The 20570-nt window shown below is 42.1% G+C and overlaps 1 protein-coding gene across 1 annotated transcript in view; it reads left to right on the top strand.

Moving 5' to 3' along the window:
- CFAP54 (cilia and flagella associated protein 54) overlaps positions 1 to 20570 on the top strand; it is a 165989-nt gene that overhangs the window by 48071 nt on the left and 97348 nt on the right. Inside the window, exons 20-27 of the mRNA XM_063309328.1 lie at positions 1341 to 1511; positions 2580 to 2672; positions 12398 to 12583; positions 13377 to 13519; positions 14124 to 14271; positions 15955 to 16110; positions 16997 to 17119; positions 18906 to 19040. Coding sequence (XP_063165398.1) covers positions 1341 to 1511; positions 2580 to 2672; positions 12398 to 12583; positions 13377 to 13519; positions 14124 to 14271; positions 15955 to 16110; positions 16997 to 17119; positions 18906 to 19040 — 1155 coding nt within the window. The remainder of the gene's footprint in view (positions 1 to 1340; positions 1512 to 2579; positions 2673 to 12397; positions 12584 to 13376; positions 13520 to 14123; positions 14272 to 15954; positions 16111 to 16996; positions 17120 to 18905; positions 19041 to 20570) is intronic.

Below are 20570 nucleotides of genomic sequence, written 5' to 3'. Positions count from 1 at the left end.
GGCTTAAGGATTTTTTATATGAAGCACTATTGAACTACTTTTAATGGTAAAATAAAATAACCTATAAATCTTTATAAAGATTTATAAATGCTCTTTATAAAGGCACTTAAAAAATAAAAACTTTTTTTTTTTTACTGTAAATGCAACTAATTGTTACATTACTATAGTGGTTAAGGCATCAGGCTAGAAACTGGAAGACCATGAGTTCTAATCCCACCTTAGGCACAAAGCCAGCTGGATGACCTTGGCCTAGTCACTTTCTCTCAGCCCTAGGAAGGAGGCAATGGCAAACCACTTCTGAAAAACCCTTGCCAAGAAAATTTCAGGGACTTGTCCAGGCAGTCTCCAAGAATCGGACACGAACAGATAAAATAAATAAAGCAATAATAATGATTTATGGGCTACTTCACACAGTACATTGTAATGGGTAAAAGGTAGAACTAGGGTGATTTAAGGGATAAAATTGCTGTCTTAAGCCTTGTATGTCTACAGCTCACCCATTCTGAAAATTCTGAAGGCCCTTGCAAGCTAGGCACAAGGGGACATTGTGTATCTTGCATTGCTTTCTAATTCTTCCAAAAAAACAGGCAGAAATTCATTGGTATAAACTAAGCATCATAAATAAATAGGGTATTACAGGTAGAACTCAATTAACAACCACAATTGGGACCAATTTTGGTTGCTAAGCGAATCTGACCCAATTTTACGAACTTTTTTGTGGCAGTCGTTAAGTGGATTACCATGGGCATTAAGCAAACTGTGTGGTCTTTAAGCGAATCATGTTCCCCATTGATTTTGTTTGCCAGAAGCCATCTGGGAAGGTTGAAAATGGTAGTCATGTAACCACGGGACGCGTGGACAGTCATAAATACAAACTGGTTGCCAAATGCCCAAACCATGATCACATGACTGTGGGGATGCTGCAACAGTCATAAGTGTGAGTGGTTGCAAGTCAGGTTTTTCAGCACCATCATCAGTCCGAACCATCAGTAAACAAATGGTTGTTAAATGAGGACTACCTGTAAAACAGAAGGAACCAAACAGTATCTGGAAAGAAAACAAAACTTTAGTTCAAGAAAACTAAATGAACTTCTGCATCTCTTAATAAAATATAAATCTTACAAAAAATAAAACCAAAGGAACAACAACAGACTATGACATATTGTATCTTTCAGAAATGTAAATAACTGATTCTTTGATAAATTGTCTTAATTCTAATACTATCTAATACTATCCACTGAACCATCCTTTTAACTGTGTGCTTCTGTTTGTTTATACTTTGTATATGAAAGAAATATAAACAAAATAATATTTTCTTGAGGTTTGTCCTTAAATTTCAGGAAGCATTTACTCTGATTCAGAAAACTGAAATGGAACAAAATACATTATATGCCACTTTCTCAAATCATACAAGTAGCATGAAAAGCAAAGTTCCACCACCTCCAATACTTCTTTTTAGGACAAATTGTTCCATGGCATTTAAGCCAGCACCATTTGCTTCAAATGTGAAGGTAATGTTTTTTCAGGGGAACACCCTTGTGATTTAATATATAATATTTCATCAACTTGTTCTACTCTAGAATGGTACATGCCCTAATTATATAGAGATATATTTTGTGTGCTATATAGAAAATATTTGTTAGATTTTTAATGTAAGCTACAAGATCTTCATCCAATATCGAAACATTTTACATTTAAAATTTATTTATCTTTTTTAATACCATTAAGTATTAAGAGAGGAAAATTACTGCTCTTCACATAGTGTATGTTGCTGTTTTTGCCCATTTTTCATTAAAAAAAATTCCCCAAAATGTAGACCATGTACCACTAGATGGTAGAATGTGATTGTTTTTCAATGTTCTTTCAAGAGGGTTTTAAAATTGCATATATATGGTATATCTGAAAATGCAGCAGTTTTTATAAAATGAAATGTATTTTGGCTGGTGTTGTAAAGTGTTAAAATATAGCAATAAAATTTTGGTATTTCAATTTGTCTTGAAAAATTTGTTACAATTAAAAGAAGTGTAAGGTTTTGAACAGTTACCACTTCGTACTTTATTTATTTATTTATCATATTTTTATCACTGCCCATCTCCCTCTGAGCAAGCCCATTTTGAATGAGTGAGAAGTAGAGTTCTGCACCTGGCAAGGGCAGGCTAAGGGGCAGTTGCTCTCCAGCTTCTGCACTGAGCCACTGGCCTGAGTCCTGCCAGTTTGTTGCCTGAGCACAACGCTGTGCTCCTCTTCAGCATGGAAGATCTGCAGTGGTGGCAAAGGAAGCAGGTTTCCAGCCCCAGCTCTTTTGACATCTCTGAGGGGTGAGGGTAGGGGCACAGCTGCCCCTTAGCCTGTCCTGTGGGCATGGAGCCATTCTTTACTTTACTGTTTACTTGTTAAGCTGGTGTCCAACTTCCATCCTGCTGTATGTGAATAAAGGAAGGGCCACACAGAATATGTTGGAGGTCACATATGACTCATGGGCTTTGAGTTTGAAACAACTGATTTAGATAGTTTTTAACTGCACATAGAATTGCAGCTGCAGAACTAAGAACAGTTATGTATTTGTTTTATGTTTTAAGGTTTCTTGGTACAGCATTTTTGGGTGTGTAGCAGAAGGAAGCAATCCAAAAGCCCGATTAAATAATTACAGTCTCAAGAACACAGCAGAAGCGGTAATGTCTTTAATGGTGATGGTGATGGTTATGGTGATGATGGTGATGGTGATGATACTAGTTTGTCTTTCCTTCTAAGCTATTGCTGGGGATGAGCAGTGGTCTGAGAACATAAAAAATCATGTTTTGTGAAAATGGACTTTTATCTGAATGAGGCTACCTTAAATTTGTTTTCTCCTTAGTAATTGCATAAAGAATTAACTCTTTTTTCCTGCTTTAGTAAGCCCTTGAGCATCTATGATATTAGCAGCCATTAGTCTAATCCCCATCTTCCTTTCTGCCAATTACTATACAGAAAGAATTTGTTCAGCTAGAGTAACCTCAGTGAGAGAGGGACCCCCCCCCTTCATGAGACTCAGCAAACTTCAGCTGGTGTCAGCTTAATTATACAATAATAGAGAATAAAAACTTTTAAATGGGGGAAAAAGTTACCCATGGGGAGGCTGTATGTTTACCTTGATTGTAGTTTTAAAACATTTGAGAGTGGGTAGACAGGAATTCTTCAGCAAAGGATTGTTACCTTGTCGTGGTGCTGGAGCTTGAGCACCTCAATGATGCCATGAGCTAAACCGTGAAGGGCCACCCAAGACGGGAAGGTCATGACAGAGAGGTCAGACTAAATGCGATCCCTGGGGAAGGTAATGGCAACCCACCTCAGTATTCTTGCCGTGAAAACTAAATGGATCAGTACAACCAGAGATATGTCGATATACCATCGGAAGATGAGACCCCCAGGTCGGAAGATGGTCAAAATGCTACTGGGGAGGAACAGAGGATGAGCTCAACTAGCCCCAGACGTGATGACGCAGCTAGCTCAAAGCCGAAAGGACGGCTAGCGGCCGACGGTGCTGGTGGTGAACGGCGAATCCGATGTTCTAAGGATCAACACACCATCGGAACCTGGAATGTAAGATCTATGAGCCAGGGCAAATTGGATGTGGTTATTGGTGAGATGTCAAGATTAAAGATAGACATTCTGGGCGTCAGTGAACTGAAATGGACTGGAATGGGCCACTTCACATCAAATGACCACCAGATCTACTACTGTGGACAAGAGGACCACAGAAGAAATGGAGTAGCCTTCATAATTAATAATAAAGTGGCTAAAGCAGTGCTTGGATACAACCCAAAAAATGACAGAATGATCTCAATTCGAATTCAGGGCAAGCCATCTAACATCACAGTGATCCAAATATATGCCCCAACCACAGATGCTGAAGAAGCTGAAGTAGAGCAGTTCTATGAGGATCTGCAGCACCTACTGGACAACACGCCTAAAAGAGATGTTATTTTCATCACAGGAGACTGGAATGCTAAGGTGGGCAGTCAAATGACACCTCGAATTACAGGTAAGTATGGCCTGGGAGAACAAAACGAAGCAGGACACAGGCTGATAGAATTTTGCCAAGACAATTCACTCTGCATAACGAACACTCTCTTCCAACAACCTAAGAGACGGCTTTATACATGGACTTCACCAGATGGACAACACCGAAATCAGATTGATTACATCCTTTGCAGCCAAAGGTGGCTGTCATGCTCGCCGTTTCAATGCCTTTGAGCCATCGTAACGTTTCTCATGTCATTAATGCGTTGCATGTTTCATCTCTCATGGGAGGATGGTACTGCTTATCTTTTGGCTTTGCTTTGGAATGTTTTTCTATTATCTGTTATGTTCAAGGTTCCTTTCCCAGGCTAGCACGTCTGACGTTGGCTAGCACCTGGACCGGGCGGGGCTGATGTAACGGGGTGGGATACGTGTGCACTGGAGGAGTTTTAAGTTTGTATTTGGCGCGCTTTTGCTCATTCTCAGCTTTCTCTGTATTTGCCTTTAGTTCCCTAATAAATCAGATTTTACACAGCAGCCTCTTGTGAGTCTGAGTATTTGGGCTAGGGCAATCATTACATAAAGCTGAGAATCTAAGATCCCAACTCCCCTAGCCCCTGTCCAGGAAAAGACAAGTTGTCTCGCCCTGTGAGGGAGAGTGCCAGCGATGACCGAACCAGACATTGTGATGAGGGAAGAAGGAGAGCCGGACTCGACCGTGAGGCGACCCGACCGGCCGTCCCAGGGGGGAGAGCTGTCAGCCATCCTAGAAGAGGCGAGCTCCGAGTCGGAGGGTGAAGCCGAGGGTCTGAAAACCGCCCCGGAGACGACCGTAAATTCTCCGGGCGAGATGGTCACCTGGGATGAGACCCAGGGGGATGTAACGGTGGCAGGGGGCCCATCCTGGAGGCAGAGATACCCATTATCACCCACCGTGGTGCAGGTGCAACCAACAGAGGGCTCCCCCACCCCGGATCGGATCCGGGTACTGGAGTCAAAAATAGACTCGTTGGAAACTATACTGAAGCAGCTGAGCCTAGATGTGACCTCGTGGAGAGACAACCGGGAAGGATCGAGCCAGCGGCATTCAACCCCTTCGTCCCAAGGGCGGTCTCCGGAGCAACGGCGGCCGGCGCGGAGACGCGAGGGGGACCCGTCGGTCCCGATGGAAATCGCAGCATCGCCGGCGCGGCCGTCCCCGAGCCCCGCGCCGCCGCGAGCCCGGGAGGTGCCAACCTCCGCAGCCCTGGTGGCGGGGCGCAGCCCGGCGGCGGGCGGGATGAGAGACTTCCCTGTAAAGTTTGATGGGGATCCAACCAAACTCTCATTTTTCTTGACGAATGCTAAAGCCTACATGGTGGAATGGGGGGCGCTTTTTCAATCGGAAAAGGCAAAAATCCTCACCATTGCCACTAAGCTGAAGGGGAGGGCGGCAGACTGGTATGTCCAGATGTGCCAGTCGGAAGCGCCTGAATTAGAGAAATTCGATGAGTTCCTCTGGGCATTGAGACAACACTTTGAGGATCCCTTGGCGAAAGAGAGGGCAAAGAGAGCTCTGAAGGAACTTAAGCAGGGGTCAAGATCCGTGGCTGATTATGCACTGGAGTTTAAAGCGCTGGCTGGGAAGGTGGATGACTGGTCCCAAGCCACCATCATCGAGCTATTCAAGGATGGCCTGAATACCGAGGTGCTGCGCTGGTCCTTGGGGAGGGACGACCCATATACACTTTACGAATGGATCCAACTGGCAGGGAGGGCTGAGCATGCCCATGAGATCTTCGCCCATCGAAAGACCGCCAAATCGGGGCGGGAGGTGAAGCCCAGCCGCCCATCGAGCACCGGGGGGAGAACAGGACAACGACCCTGGGATGAGGAGCGAGAGAAGCGGTATGCGAAAGGCCTGTGTCTGAGATGTGGTAAGGAGGGGCATCGAGTGGCGGTGTGCCCGAAGGCAAAGGGAGAGGAACGGCCCGGCAAGCCGCCGACAAAGTCCCCTGCCCTGCCGAGGAAGCAAAAAGCCGCGGTGGCTGAAACCGTGGGAGACGATGCGATGTTCTACGAGGAGGAGGGTGAGCCCGAAATCCTGCAACCGGCGGGAAACGCCAGCCACCTGCTTTAAAGGGCGCCGCAGGGCAGGTGGTGGAAGAAGGGCGCGAGCCTCCATCGGTGAGTGGCAGTTACCGCATTCTCACGGTGAAGTTGCAGTTGGGCTCCCAGTCCAAGACTATAGAAGTATGGGCCATGATTGATTCGGGGTGTTCCCGGTGTCTAATGCACCCTGATGTGGTAGCGGCTCTAGAGCTACCCACTTTCCCTTTACAACGCCCCATCGCCTTTACACAGCTGGATGGGTCCATGGCAGGGGGCAAACCAGTCACCCATTTCACAGGGCGGGTGTCACTGCAGCTGGGCAGCCACCAGGAAGGCTTGTCTTTTGTCGTGGCTCCAGTAGGGGGTCCTTTGGTGGTGTTGGGGGTACCTTGGTTGGTTCAGCAAAATCCCCAAATAAACTGGGTTTACCGGACTATCACGTTTAGGGATGGGTTCTACCAAGCGACTGAGGGGAAGGATGCCCCAGAGGAGATGGTGGGAATTGCGGCAGCTGCGACTCCGCATGTCCCGGCCCCTCCTCTGGAAGGCTTGCCGACGGAGTACAGGACTTTTGCGGATGTGTTTGGCGAAAAGGAAGCCGACCAGCTACCCCCCCATAGAAAGACGGACTGTGCCATTGAACTGGTGCCTAACACCCAATTGCCCAAGCCCAAGATTTATTCCATGACCCAAAAGGAACTGACTCTGTTACGGGACTTTGTGGACAAAAATTTGGCGCGCGGATTCATCGAGCCAGCGAATTCACCAGTGGGGGCGCCGGTCCTCTTTCGCCCAAAAAAGGATGGGACATTGAGACTTTGTACCGATTTCCGCGGATTAAATGCCGTCTCAATTTCCAATAAATATCCCTTGCCATTGATCAAGGACATGTTGTCACAGCTGGCTAAGGGAAAGATCTTCTCCAAACTTGATTTAAGAGAAGCCTACTATCGTGTACGAATCAAGGAGGGCGATGAGTGGAAAACTGCTTTCAACTGCCCGTTGGGAGCGTTCCAGTATAAGGTGTTACCTTTTGGTTTGGCTGGGGCCCCTGGGGTATTTATGCAACTGATCAATGAAGTACTGCATGAGCATCTGTTTAAAGGGGTATTGGTGTATTTGGATGATGTATTGATTTATACTGAAACCATGGAAGAGCATGTGTCTCTGGTGAAAAAGGTGCTGAGTAAGCTCAGGTCAGCAGAACTGTATGCCAAACTGTCTAAATGTGCCTTTCACCAGAGACAAATTGACTATTTGGGGTATAGAATCTCAGATAAAGGCATAGAAATGGACCCTGCCAAGGTGCAGGCTATCACGGATTGGGAAAGCCCCCGCACCCGCAGGCAACTTCAAAGTTTCCTGGGGTTCAGCAACTACTACAGATCATTCATAAGGGGGTTCGCTGAAATTGCCTTGCCACTGACGGACCTGCTCCGAACTAAAGGTGTGGGAGATACTCGGAGAGTAAAGAATCCAGGGGCGCTGCTGCGATGGACGCCTGCTTGTCAAACGGCGTTTGAGCGCCTGAAAGCAGCTTTCATCAAAGAGCCCATTTTGCAACATCCTGATCCCTCCAAACCTTTTGTGGTACAGGTGGATGCCTCCGATTATTCCATCGGGGCATTATTGATGCAACAAGACGAGACAGGATGCCTCAAGCCATGTGCCTATTTGTCCCGCAAGTTCTCCGAAACTGAGCGACGGTGGCATGTATGGGAAAAGGAGGCATTCGCAGTAAAAGCCGCGTTGGAAGCGTGGCGGCATCTGTTAGAAGGGGCCAATCACCCCTTTGAGGTGTGGACTGACCATAAAAATTTGGAGGCTCTCAGCACCCCTCGAAAACTGAGCCCGAAACAAGTCCGTTGGGCTCAATTTTTTAATCGGTTCAATTTTCATTTGAAGTTTATCCCGGGGAAAAAGAATTTCCTAGCTGATGCATTGTCAAGGCAACCTCAGGATTCGGGGGCAGCGCCAGAAGTGGTTAGCACCCTATGGACAGCGCCTCAATTGGGTATGCAGGCTGTGACGCGTAGCCAAACGCGCGCGCAGCAGCCACCCGCGGCGGACGCCGCCCAGCCGAACGCTTTGTCAATTCCTTCCCAGTTGCAACAAAAGTTTCTAAAAGAACTGAAAACCGATGCTTGGTTGCTTGCAAATAAAGACAATGTTACTTTTGACCGAGGCTTCGCTTGGAAATCCGGCCGCCTCTACGTCCCTGAAACCCTCCGAAAAGAGGTGTTACTACGTTCACACGATGACAAACTGGCAGGGCACTTCGGTTTTGTAAAAACCTTGCACCTTGTTAGGAGGCAGTTCTGGTGGCCACCATTACGTAAGGATGTCAAAGACTATGTTGCTTCCTGCACTGTTTGTGCGATGTCTAAGCGCAAGGTGGGGAAGCCCCAAGGACTGCTGCAGCCGGTGGCTGCCCCTTCTTGCCCCTGGGATGAAATCTCCATGGACTTTATTGTCGAATTACCACCCAGTCAACGCAAAACGGTCATTTGGGTGGTCAAAGACTATTTCTCAAAACAAGCCCACTTCATCCCTTGTGTGTCCATTCCGTCGGCACGTCAATTGGCCCGCCTGTTTCTGGTACACGTGTACAGGCTACACGGATGCCCCTCCCGCTTAATTTCGGATAGGGGCACACAATTTACCTCACAATTTTGGCGGGCGTTCCTCAAATTGTTGGGAACGAAGCAAGCTCTGTCCACGGCTTGGCACCCCCAGACGGATGGGGCCACGGAGATTTTGAATTCTACTCTGGAGCAATACCTTCGAGCTTTCGTGAATTACCAACAGGACAATTGGGTTGACCTTCTCCCCTTCGCTGAAGTGGCTTACAACAATGCGGTCCACCAAAGCACGGGCCAAACCCCATTTCGCGTGGCTCAAGGCAGAGACTTCGTACCCATCCCGGATTTGCCACAACCCCCTACCGGATCTACCTCATCCTCTACGACATCTACCTCACCGGGAGATTGGGCCACGCAACTGTCAGACTCATGGCCAGTGATTCAAAAAGCTCTTGCTGATGCCCAACTGGATTACAAACAGTTTGCTGACAGAAAACGTGCCCCTCCGCCGGACTTTCAAGTTGGTGACTTGGTTTACCTATCCACTAAGTTTATCAAGTCATCACAGCCTTCCAAGAAATTGGCGCCTAAGTTTGTGGGTCCCTTCCCTATTCTTGCTCAAATTAACCCTGTGACGTTTAAACTTGATTTGCCACATAACCTAAAACGCTTACACCCTGTTTTTCATTGCAGTTTGCTCAAACCGACTATTCGTTCTGACCGCTGGCATGACCAACCCCCACCTCCAACCCCCATCATGATTGATGGACAACAACACTTTGAAGTTAAAGAAATTTTAGATTCCAGACGCCTTCGCAATGCGTTGCAGTATTTGGTCCGTTGGAAGCATTTTCCCCATCCGGAATGGGTCGCAGCACCAGATGTGGCTTCTCCTATCCTCGTTGCCCGTTTTCACGCTGCTTATCCCACAAAACCGGGGCCCTGAAATTTTTTTGGGGGGGCCGGTATGTCATGCTCGCCGTTTCAATGCCTTTGAGCCATCGTAACGTTTCTCATGTCATTAATGCGTTGCGTGTTTCATCTCTCATGGGAGGATGGTACTGCTTATCTTTTGGCTTTGCTTTGGAATGTTTTTCTATTATCTGTTATGTTCAAGGTTCCTTTCCCAGGCTAGCACGTCTGACGTTGGCTAGCACCTGGACCGGGCGGGGCTGATGTAACGGGGTGGGATACGTGTGCACTGGAGGAGTTTTAAGTTTGTATTTGGCGCGCTTTTGCTCATTCTCAGCTTTCTCTGTATTTGCCTTTAGTTCCCTAATAAATCAGATTTTACACAGCAGCCTCTTGTGAGTCTGAGTATTTGGGCTAGGGCAATCATTACAGTGGCGGACATCTGTACAGTTGGTAAAAACAAGGCCTGGAGCTGACTGTAGTTCAGATCACGAACCTCTTCTTGCACAATTTAGGATCAGACTAAAGAGATTAGGGAAGACCCACAGATCAGCTAGATATGAGCTCACTAATATTCCTAAGGAATATGCAGTGGAGGTGAAGAATCGATTTAAGGGACTGGACTTAGTAGATAGGGTCCCAGAAGAACTCTGGACAGAAGTTGGCAGCATTGTTCAGGAGGTGGCAACAAAATACATCCCAAAGAAAGAGAAAACCAAGAAGGCAAAATGGCTGTCTGCTGAGACACTAGAAGTAGCCCAAGAAAGAAGGAAAGCAAAAGGCAACAGTGATAGGGGGAGATATGCCCAATTAAATGCAAAATTCCAGAGGTTAGCCAGAAGAGATAAGGAATTATTTTTAAACAAGCAATGCGCGGAAGTGGAAGAAGACAATAGAATAGGAAGGACAAGAGACCTCTTCCAGAAAATTAGAAACATTGGAGGTAAATTCCAGGCCAAAATGGGTATGATCAAAAACAAAGATGGCAAGGATCTAACAGAAGAAGAAGAGATCAAGAAAAGGTGGCAAGAATATACAGAAGACCTGTATAGGAAGGATAACAATATCGGGGATAGCTTTGACGGTGTGGTCAGTGAGCTAGAGCCAGACATCCTGAAGAGTGAGGTTGAGTGGGCCTTAAGAAGCATTGCTAATAACAAGGCAGCAGGAGGCAACGGCATCCCAGCTGAACTGTTCAAAATCTTGCAAGATGATGCTGTCAAGGTAATGCATGCTATATGCCAGCAAATTTGGAAAACACAAGAATGGCCATCAGACTGGAAAAAATCAACTTATATCCCCATACCAAAAAAGGGAAACACTAAAGAATGTTCAAACTATCGAACAGTGGCACTCATTTCACATGCCAGAAAGGTAATGCTCAAGATCCTGCAAGGTAGACTTCAGCAATTCATGGAGCGAGAATTGCCAGATGTACAAGCTGGGTTTAGAAAAGGCAGAGGAACTAGAGACCAAATTGCCAACATCCGCTGGATAATGGAAAAAGCCAGGGAGTTTCAGAAAAACATCTATTTCTGTTTTATTGACTATTCTAAAGCCTTTGACTGTGTGGACCATAACAAATTGTGGCAAGTTCTTAGTGGTATGGGGATACCAAGTCATCTTGTATGCCTCCTGAAGAATCTGTATAACGACCAAGTAGCAACAGTAAGAACAGACCACGGAACAACAGACTGGTTTAAGATTGGGAAAGGAGTACGGCAGGGCTGTATACTCTCACCCTACCTATTCAACTTGTATGCAGAACACATCATGCGACAAGCTGGCCTTGAGGAATCCAAGGCTGGAGTTAAAATCTCTGGAAGAAACATTAACAATCTCAGATATGCAGATGATACCACTTTGATGGCTGAAAGTGAAGAGGAACTGAGGAGCCTTATGATGAAGGTGAAAGAAGAAAGTGCAAAAGCTGGTTTGCAGCTAAACCTCAAAAAAACCAAGATTATGGCAACCAGCTTGATTGATAACTGGCAAATAGAGGGAGAAAATGTAGAAGCAGTGAAAGACTTTGTATTCCTAGGTGCAAAGATTACTGCAGATGCTGACTGCAGTCAGGAAATCAGAAGACGCTTAATCCTTGGAAGAAGAGCAATGACAAATCTCGATAAAATAGTTAAGAGCAGAGACATCACACTGACAACAAAGGCCCGCATAGTTAAAGCAATGGTGTTCCCTGTAGTAACATATGGCTGCGAGAGCTGGACCATAAGGAAGGCTGAGCGAAGGAAGATTGATGCTTTTGAACTGTGGTGTTGGAGGAAAATTCTGAGAGTGCCTTGGACTGCAAGAAGATCCAACCAGTCCATCCTCGAGGAAATAAAGCCAGACTGCTCACTTGAGGGAATGATATTAAAGGCAAAACTGAAATACTTTGGCCACATAATGAGAAGACAGGACACCCTGGAGAAGATGCTGATGCTAGGGAGAGTGGAAGGCAAAAGGAAGAGGGGCCGACCAAGGGCAAGATGGATGGATGATATTCTAGAGGTGACGGACTCATCCCTGGGGGAGCTGAGGGTGTTGACGACCGACAGGAAGCTCTGGCGTGGGCTGGTCCATGAAGTCACGAAGAGTCGGAAGCGACTAAACGAATAAACAACAACAAGACAGGAATTGGCATGTTTCATATAATAATTTCAAGTTAACTATTTAGCCAGGAATCATGGAGTTGTTTTGAGGCTTTTATCAGAGAAGTAGCATAAAGCATAACAAATATAAAACATTGGTATTGGCATTATTTATTTTGGTATTAATTGGCATTTTTTTTAATTAAATACATTTTTTATTATCAGATACCAGCTGATGAAACTTGTGTCTTGGAAGTACAAGGGTTAGAGGCCAATCAAAATTACATATTTGCAGTTGCAGCCTATGACTCAGATGGAAAAATTATTGGTGATAGCATTGGAGAAACAACTAAGCCAATTCTTGCATATCCTCCTCTATCTGCCGCTACTGTCCGAACGTACCTGATTCAGGTAGCATATATTATTTTTTGCTTTGATAACTTCAGCTATTTTGAAATCTGACTCTCATTTTCAAGATATCCCCAAAAACAATATTTTTTTCCATAAAGTGAAATATTTCTAAGTAATTTTCCTTGGTAATTCAGTTAGATTTTTTTTACTGTTGAGGAAAGAATACTATGCTTGTTTTAATATTTTTGTGGTCCTAATTTAATGCAAAACCAGTATATTAACATTTATTTTGTTAAAAGTTTTTATATGAAGTGCAAATTTATTTTTTTGCATGATCCTCAGTTGAAGTTATCCATCCTTCAAAATTTTCTAGAAAGAATTCTCAGCAACCAAACGTGCTGAACTCTACCTTCTTCACATTGCTTTGTTAGTATCTTATCTTTTACTGTATTTCTCCCTCCTTCCCAGAGATTCAGCTTGTGAGATATCCCCATTGTCTCTGATTTCTTCAGGATATAAAATAGTAGGAAGTATTTTGGTTTATGATAATCTAGGATTAGTGACTTCATTTCATTGAAGTCCACCATCAAGTTTTGCCTCCATTCCAACAGGTCCCACTGTAAGACATACAGAATAGATTGCGAACCTGTCCATCTTGTTACCTTATGCCACTAGAAGTTCCTCTTTTGTTTTAAGGAATATTATCTTGCATGATGTGTTTGCTTTGGTTTGTGTAAAGCCAAGAAAATGTTTATCATTTTTATTGAAGCATTAATCAGCTTTGCTACTGATTACATAGAATAATTTCAAGTAACCATAGAAAAGGTATTTCAAAATATAACTATATTTTTAGTCTGCTTTTCAGATTGAACACTATGCATTATGCAAGAAAACATTTCAACCACTTTGGGATTATTTTGTCTCAGTGCCTTGTACTCCTGTTACTGATGTCACTGTTGTTTCTGTAAGCAGCACTTTGATTGTACCCCAGAACAGGTAATCAACAGAGCTGTTTTTCAAATTAGTAATCTATTTATATGATTATCTTTGATAGTGAATACTGTATCACTTTTATACAGTTTAACAAATGTTTCTAAATACCAAGATATATAATTATGAAAACACTCAGGATCTTAAAAAAAACAGTCACATTTTAATAATAATGAATTTCTTCATTGCTTACATGTTGAATAATGTAGTTTTTTGGAACAAATACTGTTTTCATGGAGCAAGTAAGTTAAGGCTAGTAATACTGGCCAAACACTATATAGGTTAACAGTATGCCATCTTTATTTCACAACTTGCAGTATATCAGTATATACCAATGTATAACAACATTGATCAATACAACTGCATAAGCAGCAATCATCATCTTATCTTTTACAGTGACAATGTTGTATTGCACAGAAATATGCAGGGGTGCAGAACGTTAGTGAATAGGTTGCCATCCAAAAGGTTTGCCTATCATAACAGAGCTAGAATTGTCTTTCATTTTGTGGTATTGCAGCTAGTTACTCTGTTGCTTTTCGTTGTTATTATCTGCTATTCCTACATTTTTATACTGTACTTCTTTGGCTTTTTGTTTCACTTCTCTTTGTAGACTAAATTTTGAAGCTCTGCCTCAAGCATCTCCCAACCTCTTATATATGTTTCTGAGGAGTATTTTTATTATCAGTGACATCAGTGTGAATGAAGGAGGTCTCTTCTGTGATTCTATTTGTTTCAATGAGCTTAAGTATAAAAGACAAGTATGTATTGTGCAACATTAATATTTTTGGCATGATTTTATTTTTCTTGCCCTTGATATTCTTATCACAGGTAAAATTCACTTATACAATTATATGTTAGGTAGGAGGTAAATATCTCACAATTCACATTTAACCTTCCATTATTGAAAAGATACCTGAATGGAAAATACTATGCTTTCACAGGCTTGAAGCTGTGAAGTTGTTAGGTTTGCACTTAATTAGCTCTGCCCAAAAGGTTTTGAGTGATTCTGTTACGTTCATGACCATGTTTAGAAATGTTCTCTAGCCAACTGAAGTGAGCCAGCTTCCTTTTATGCATTCTTAGAACTGAATGTAGAGGAGTATGGAGCTAATCTTCAAGAAGGAATGCAAGAATGGTTAAGAATGTACTTAGCCCTGGTAAGGAAGAGGAATTGAGAAAGATAACCCTGTCCCAGTTCTCTATTATAAGAGGGCACAGAGGGAAGCTGTCAGGCTTTCAAGATTCTGTTACTGTACCTTACAACAGTAAAGTAGAATTGTAGTAGTTATTGTGGTGTCTCTTTCCTGACCTGTCCTACCTTGTAGGGCTGACTTTGAAAGGGGAGAACTATTAGTCACAATGGTTACATATAACCCTCCATATATAAGGTCTGTGAGGACAAGAATGAAATAGAATGTTTCATCACTTCCTTCTTCCTGCTTTCCTTCAAATGATTGTTATGAGGCAGGGGTGTCCCTAGGAAGGGTCAAAAAAGTAAAGACAGTATTCATGACTGTACAATTGAAGCCCACCTCTTTTTACGTTTGCCATAAAAAAGGGTGGAGCTTCAATTGTGCAGTCAGAACTGCTATCTTGAATTTTTTTACCCTCCTGAAGACATCTCAGTTATGAGCTAGCAGGGCAACCAGAATTAAAGTTCTTGAAGGTCCAAAAAAATCTACTGAGGTGGATAAAATAAGTAACTAATGATGTGTAAGCCGTTTTCAGTTCAAACAATTTCAAATTTGAAAATGTCATGTGACAAGTTCAAATGCCTGCTTTCAGTATAAAATCAGCAGTCAGTGATTTTGGAAGTGCTTTTAGCATTAAAAAAAGAACGTTTGGCGTTCAAAACAGAGTTCCAAAATGACTGAAAGAACACATTTTACAAAATGGCATTCTGAATTCAAAGTGCTTTAAATCTGAAATGGTCACACACCCCTACAATTAAGGCATAGAAAGTATAGAATATAATCTGACAATAGGGAAATGCTTGCTAGAAAAGTGGGTGCATGAGGCAAAAGCTGAATGGTATGTTCTGCAGATTTGTTCATTTATAAGAAAGCTGAACCACAACTACTTTGCATTTGTGCATAAGGATATGAGCATAAAAAAGCCTGCACTGAATATAAATTAAAGACTAACTAGTAAAAATTTTGCAGTGATACTTCTGAATCCAAGCAATGGGTATAGATAGATATCATCCCTCTAATATGGACGGTTATATGTAACCATTGTGACTAGTAGTTTTCCCCTTTCAGAGTCAGTCCTTCAAGGTTGGCCAGGTCAGGAAAGAGACACCACAAGGACTACTATTATAAAACTCATCAGAAGCATCTAAAAATGAGGGACCCAATATAATATGCTGCTTCTGATGGCAAAAGTATTTTTCATATTCCTGTTTTGCAACAAAAATATGTAGATGAAGATTTTGTCTTTAGGTTGCGAGAATAGCTGAATGTGGGCGAATGCTGGTGGCAGTTGAACTTAGTAACTGGCTAAATGATGTTCACTATGCTCTGCAGTCAGTTGTTAATTGTTATGGCCTTGTAGCTCCTCTGATCTATCACAAGATTCCTTCCAAACCTATCATTCAGGTAAGAGTTCTTCTTAAAATACAAGCTTGTATAATGTTTATTTCAATGCTCTGAAAAAAAAGTAATTAAGAACAGTAAAATACTTGACACAAATGGTTGAAAACGTGCATTGTAGTTTCTGTGTCAAAACTAAGCCAGAACTAAGGCTTGTCAAAGGTATGGGAACTTGGTATGACTAGAACATTTATGGTATGAACAGGCATTTTTGTTTTTCTTGGGGCCAATTCTAAGAGACTAGTTATTTTTATTTTAAGGACTTGGAGGGACTCATAGAAAAATAGATTTGAGTTCATATTTTTATTTTACTGCTTGGATTGTAAAGAAATTATGCTGAAGTATAAAGGTAAGTATAAAACAAACAGAAAGGAGAGGAAATATTAATAAATTGCACCATTGAAACTTGCCATTTCTTTGTCTATCTTTGGTGGTACAGTCTATGGCAGGAAGTTCCAGAGCTGCAAAACTGGGCCTGGGAAGCTACAAAAATGGAATTAGATTCTATGAATCATAAAGACTGTTGTAAGACCGTACTGAAGTACTGGGGCTAATTTGATATATGTTTGGGACCATGTTGATTCAAAGAACGATGCATAAAGATTTAAAAGTGAGTCCTTTTACTGGCCATAGCAGAATATGCAAGATTTTCAGAGAGAGAGTCATCACACCAAATGGATAAATAATCTGTGCTGGAACACACTAACACATATTTTAGACTTTGAAACATTTAACAGGAAATTAAGACATGAGTGACATATGTTTATTTTTTATTTAAAATGAGCTGTAATAGTTTAAAATGCTTATATTTAATTACAGCACAAGGATTCATTTTTAGTTATTCATACATGTAGTACTCTGTAATGGTAAACATTTGTTATTGTATTTCCAGATCATTATTAAGTGTCTCACTGTTCTTCAAGAAATCCCGGCTATTATATTGCAAAGAAAATCAGCAGAATGCTTTGGCAGTATTCAGCATATGATAGCTTGTTCTTGTTTTTTCACAGCAAAGGTATTTATTGTTTTTAGAATATTATGTTATTGACATAATTTAAAATATTTGAACTCAATAATTAGAGTAAATGAACAATAAAAGTGAAATTTCCTTCAACTCTGGGTGCCTACAAGGATATGTCCTTGTAGTTTTCTTTGCAGCACTATGGGAATGGTTTGCTATTGCCTTCCAGGAGAGAGGGAGAGGGAGAGGGAGAGGGAGACATTGAAGAATATAAAATAATTAGTCAAAGCTTTTCAAAATGGGAAGATGGAGAGCAGCAGCTGAGGGAATTTTTCATCCTAAAGTTGCAATATGGTTACAGCTTTGAGTAGGGAAGGAAAGAAATCTGGTAGGGCAGACTATGTATAGGTTATATCCCCATCTTGGCCCACCCAGGCCTGCATGCTTATCTTCCACCAAACCATGAATGGAAGCAGCCTTATAACATATGGACCTGATATTCACCAATAGAAGTCTGAAAGCAAAGCACCCAGTGATCTGGGCCTTCTTAGTTCAGGGTAGTCAGCAGGCTAGAAGCAGTTTGGTATTCTGGACCTGTACCAAATTGCTTGTCCCACTTGTCCTACCAGCCAGTCAAGCATCTCCCATCATACTTCTCTTTGTCCATTGCCATTAATATATGGTCCCTGATCTCATAGCCACCAAGTCAGGGTTTCTGTCCCACACCCAAAGCCATATAGGTTATCTCCTCCTAATATTCTCAGTATACCTGGGAGTCATAGTCTATCCAAGCACTATTCCTAACCCCAACATACCATCCACACTTACCCAAATACCCATCCAAACCTCTTCCCACATTGTCACTACTGTAACTAGTGCCCTAATTGGAATAAGGGGCCTTCTCCCTCATGCGTTTCTCACTCTGGAGGTCCTCCCTTCTGCTTCCTACCTCGTGTAGGGAGTATTTTCCAACATTCTCCATTTCCTCCTCAGCCTTTCCTTCACCATAAATGCCCAGTTTTATTTCCAGGCCTCAAGGCATACCAGCAATAACAGACTCCAAAATATGATGTCATACCTTATGGAAGGGCTGACATACAGCTCCAGCTACCATCTGGCATTGCCAAGTCTATGGTTTACACCTTGGCCTCCACTGCTCCATCACCAACTGCTTGGGGATCAACCTTTTGTTCTTCCAACTTGCTGCTACATCTCATCAGTCATCTACCACTTTCTTCTCTTCTTTGTTCTCCTTATGCTGTCTCATGCCCTTCCATTCAATCCAGTTAACTTCTCTGCCCTGTAAAAGTCTCTTGCTTTTTTCCCTTTCTCCTGTGGGATTCTGACTTTGTCCTTTGAATTATATTCCTTTTCTTTATTTCTTTCTGCACTTTCTTTCCTTTTTCCCTCATAAGTTTTTCTCAGACCATCACAAGGATTCTTTTTCTTCTCTTCAACTATGAATTCCAATGGTAACAGGACCTCACCCCCATGGCCTTACTGTGTTATGGCAACAGGCCATTAGTAAGATCTCATGCTGAATAAGATCAAAGTGGAAGAGAAAAGTTGTCACAGAGCTTCAGCAGATAGAGGCTTAGCATGCATGTGATAAAATAGCACCCATCCCATTATGTTTGGATATGCTGGGAGGGGAAAAACTAAGCAGAAACTTTTTTGGTTCCTCTTCCAGCAGTAATTCTCCTGATCATTATCCCTGCAAATCCCTATATATCAGCTTCTTTGGATCTAAGGCTTATTTTGTAAGTTGGCACAAGATTTTCTGATTTTTAAAAAAGAACTTGTGAATATTACATAGAATTATATAATATATATTTAATAGATACTGCGCTCATGGAAAGAATATGAATTAGCAATAGTTATTGTTAACTATGGAAAAAGGTTGTTGGATTGCTCACAAACACCATCCCAAATGGCTATTACTGGAGAAGGAGAAGATGAAGTACTAGAAGAGGAGGTAACTGCTCTTGTTCTTCACTTTCTTTTTATGTGTTTTATGATATATGCTGGTAGAAAGAAAAGGTGAACCGATTATGTCTTCAAGTACTTAACAAAACTCAGTAGCTGTCCATTTGTCAGTCTCTTCCTCTGTCCTGTTATGTAGTTTAGTGTTCTGTCCTATAATATGAGGCAAACAGAAAACTCAAAATGGGGATTAGGGCTCTGCTTGGATCGTCTGATGTGGTGCCATCTTGTTGGGTCATAAGCTGTGCATAAAACCTTAATGATTTACGGTAACATAATCAAGGATGTTGTAGGATATATATCTTCCATTTAACTAAATCAAGTTAATATTTACAATGGGACAAGTATACTAGTCCTTGTTGGGAATATGGTAATAGAAGATCCTGTTAAAAGTGAGCAACTAGGTGTGAGGAGCAAATAATGAAAGTAAATGGCTGAAATGGGAGCAGAATAGAGAGAGAAGCCATTTTTAAGGGGGATGGACATTAGCACACTAGCTCATCCTCTTACCACCTTTATTTTCTGGAGGATGAATGTCCGCAGTGAAGAATTTCTTCTGTCCATTAAAGTTCTCTAGACAATCCCTAAGATAAATGATAAATGTTAAAAGAGAAACTTGCCTTTGTGTTAAGCTCAGCTCATAACTACATGGACACATCCATGCAGTTCTCTTGGCAACAGTATGGAAATGGTCTAAATAGCCATCTTCTGAGATATAATTTGACTTCCCAATCTAGCTTATAGTGTGGAATTCCGTGATGGTTTCCTATTCAAGTATTAACTAGGTCTGATCATATTTAGTTTGGGAGACCAGATAAGGGTAGCTAGTTTTGCCCCTTGCTGAAACCGATAGACAAATGGGGACTCTGGAAAATTAGGATCCACAATCAGTGGATTGGGAGACTTTATTGTGGATATTTTCCCTTTGCTTGTGAAGGGAAGTGAGAGATGAATGAGGTTAATATGGAGATTGAACAGGACTAGAAGCCTAGTTTATACAGAGTAATTGAGGCTAAACAGATCCACCCCAACACAACAATAGCTTGTACATACATACTTGGAGGTAAGAACATGAAATAAATATGCATAGGTTTATGTTTCCAAAATAAACTTGCATAGATTTATGTTTATTGAGCCCACATTTCTACAGTTCTTCTATTTGTGTGAGGAGGGGGAAGAAGAATAGGTTGTATGTGAGATAATGCACACAGGGGAGCAATTACTGTTGTAAATGAAGTGCCTAATTTTACAGACAATTTCAAGATAACAGTCCTCAACTCAAAGGAAAAGATTTTTGTTGGGGAAAAAATCTCTAGGATTTGTTTCAATAAACAGTGATGATAGTGGTAATTATTCGTAAAGTGCCCTTGCCAAGTTGGCAACTCTGGCTGACAAAGTAAAATAGGGAGATCAGTTAAACATAATTTCTTTATGCTTATAAAAAAATTATAATTTCTTATTTGATGAAGGGATTGTCTTAATTTCAGAAATAGCTTTCTTTCAGATAAATACCCTGTCATCT

Source organism: Candoia aspera, chromosome 7 (genome assembly GCF_035149785.1).
Source record: "Candoia aspera isolate rCanAsp1 chromosome 7, rCanAsp1.hap2, whole genome shotgun sequence".
Lineage (NCBI taxonomy): Eukaryota > Metazoa > Chordata > Lepidosauria > Squamata > Boidae > Candoia > Candoia aspera.
Note: the sequence above shows the minus strand (reverse complement) of the source record. Positions and strands in the feature narration are given on the sequence as shown.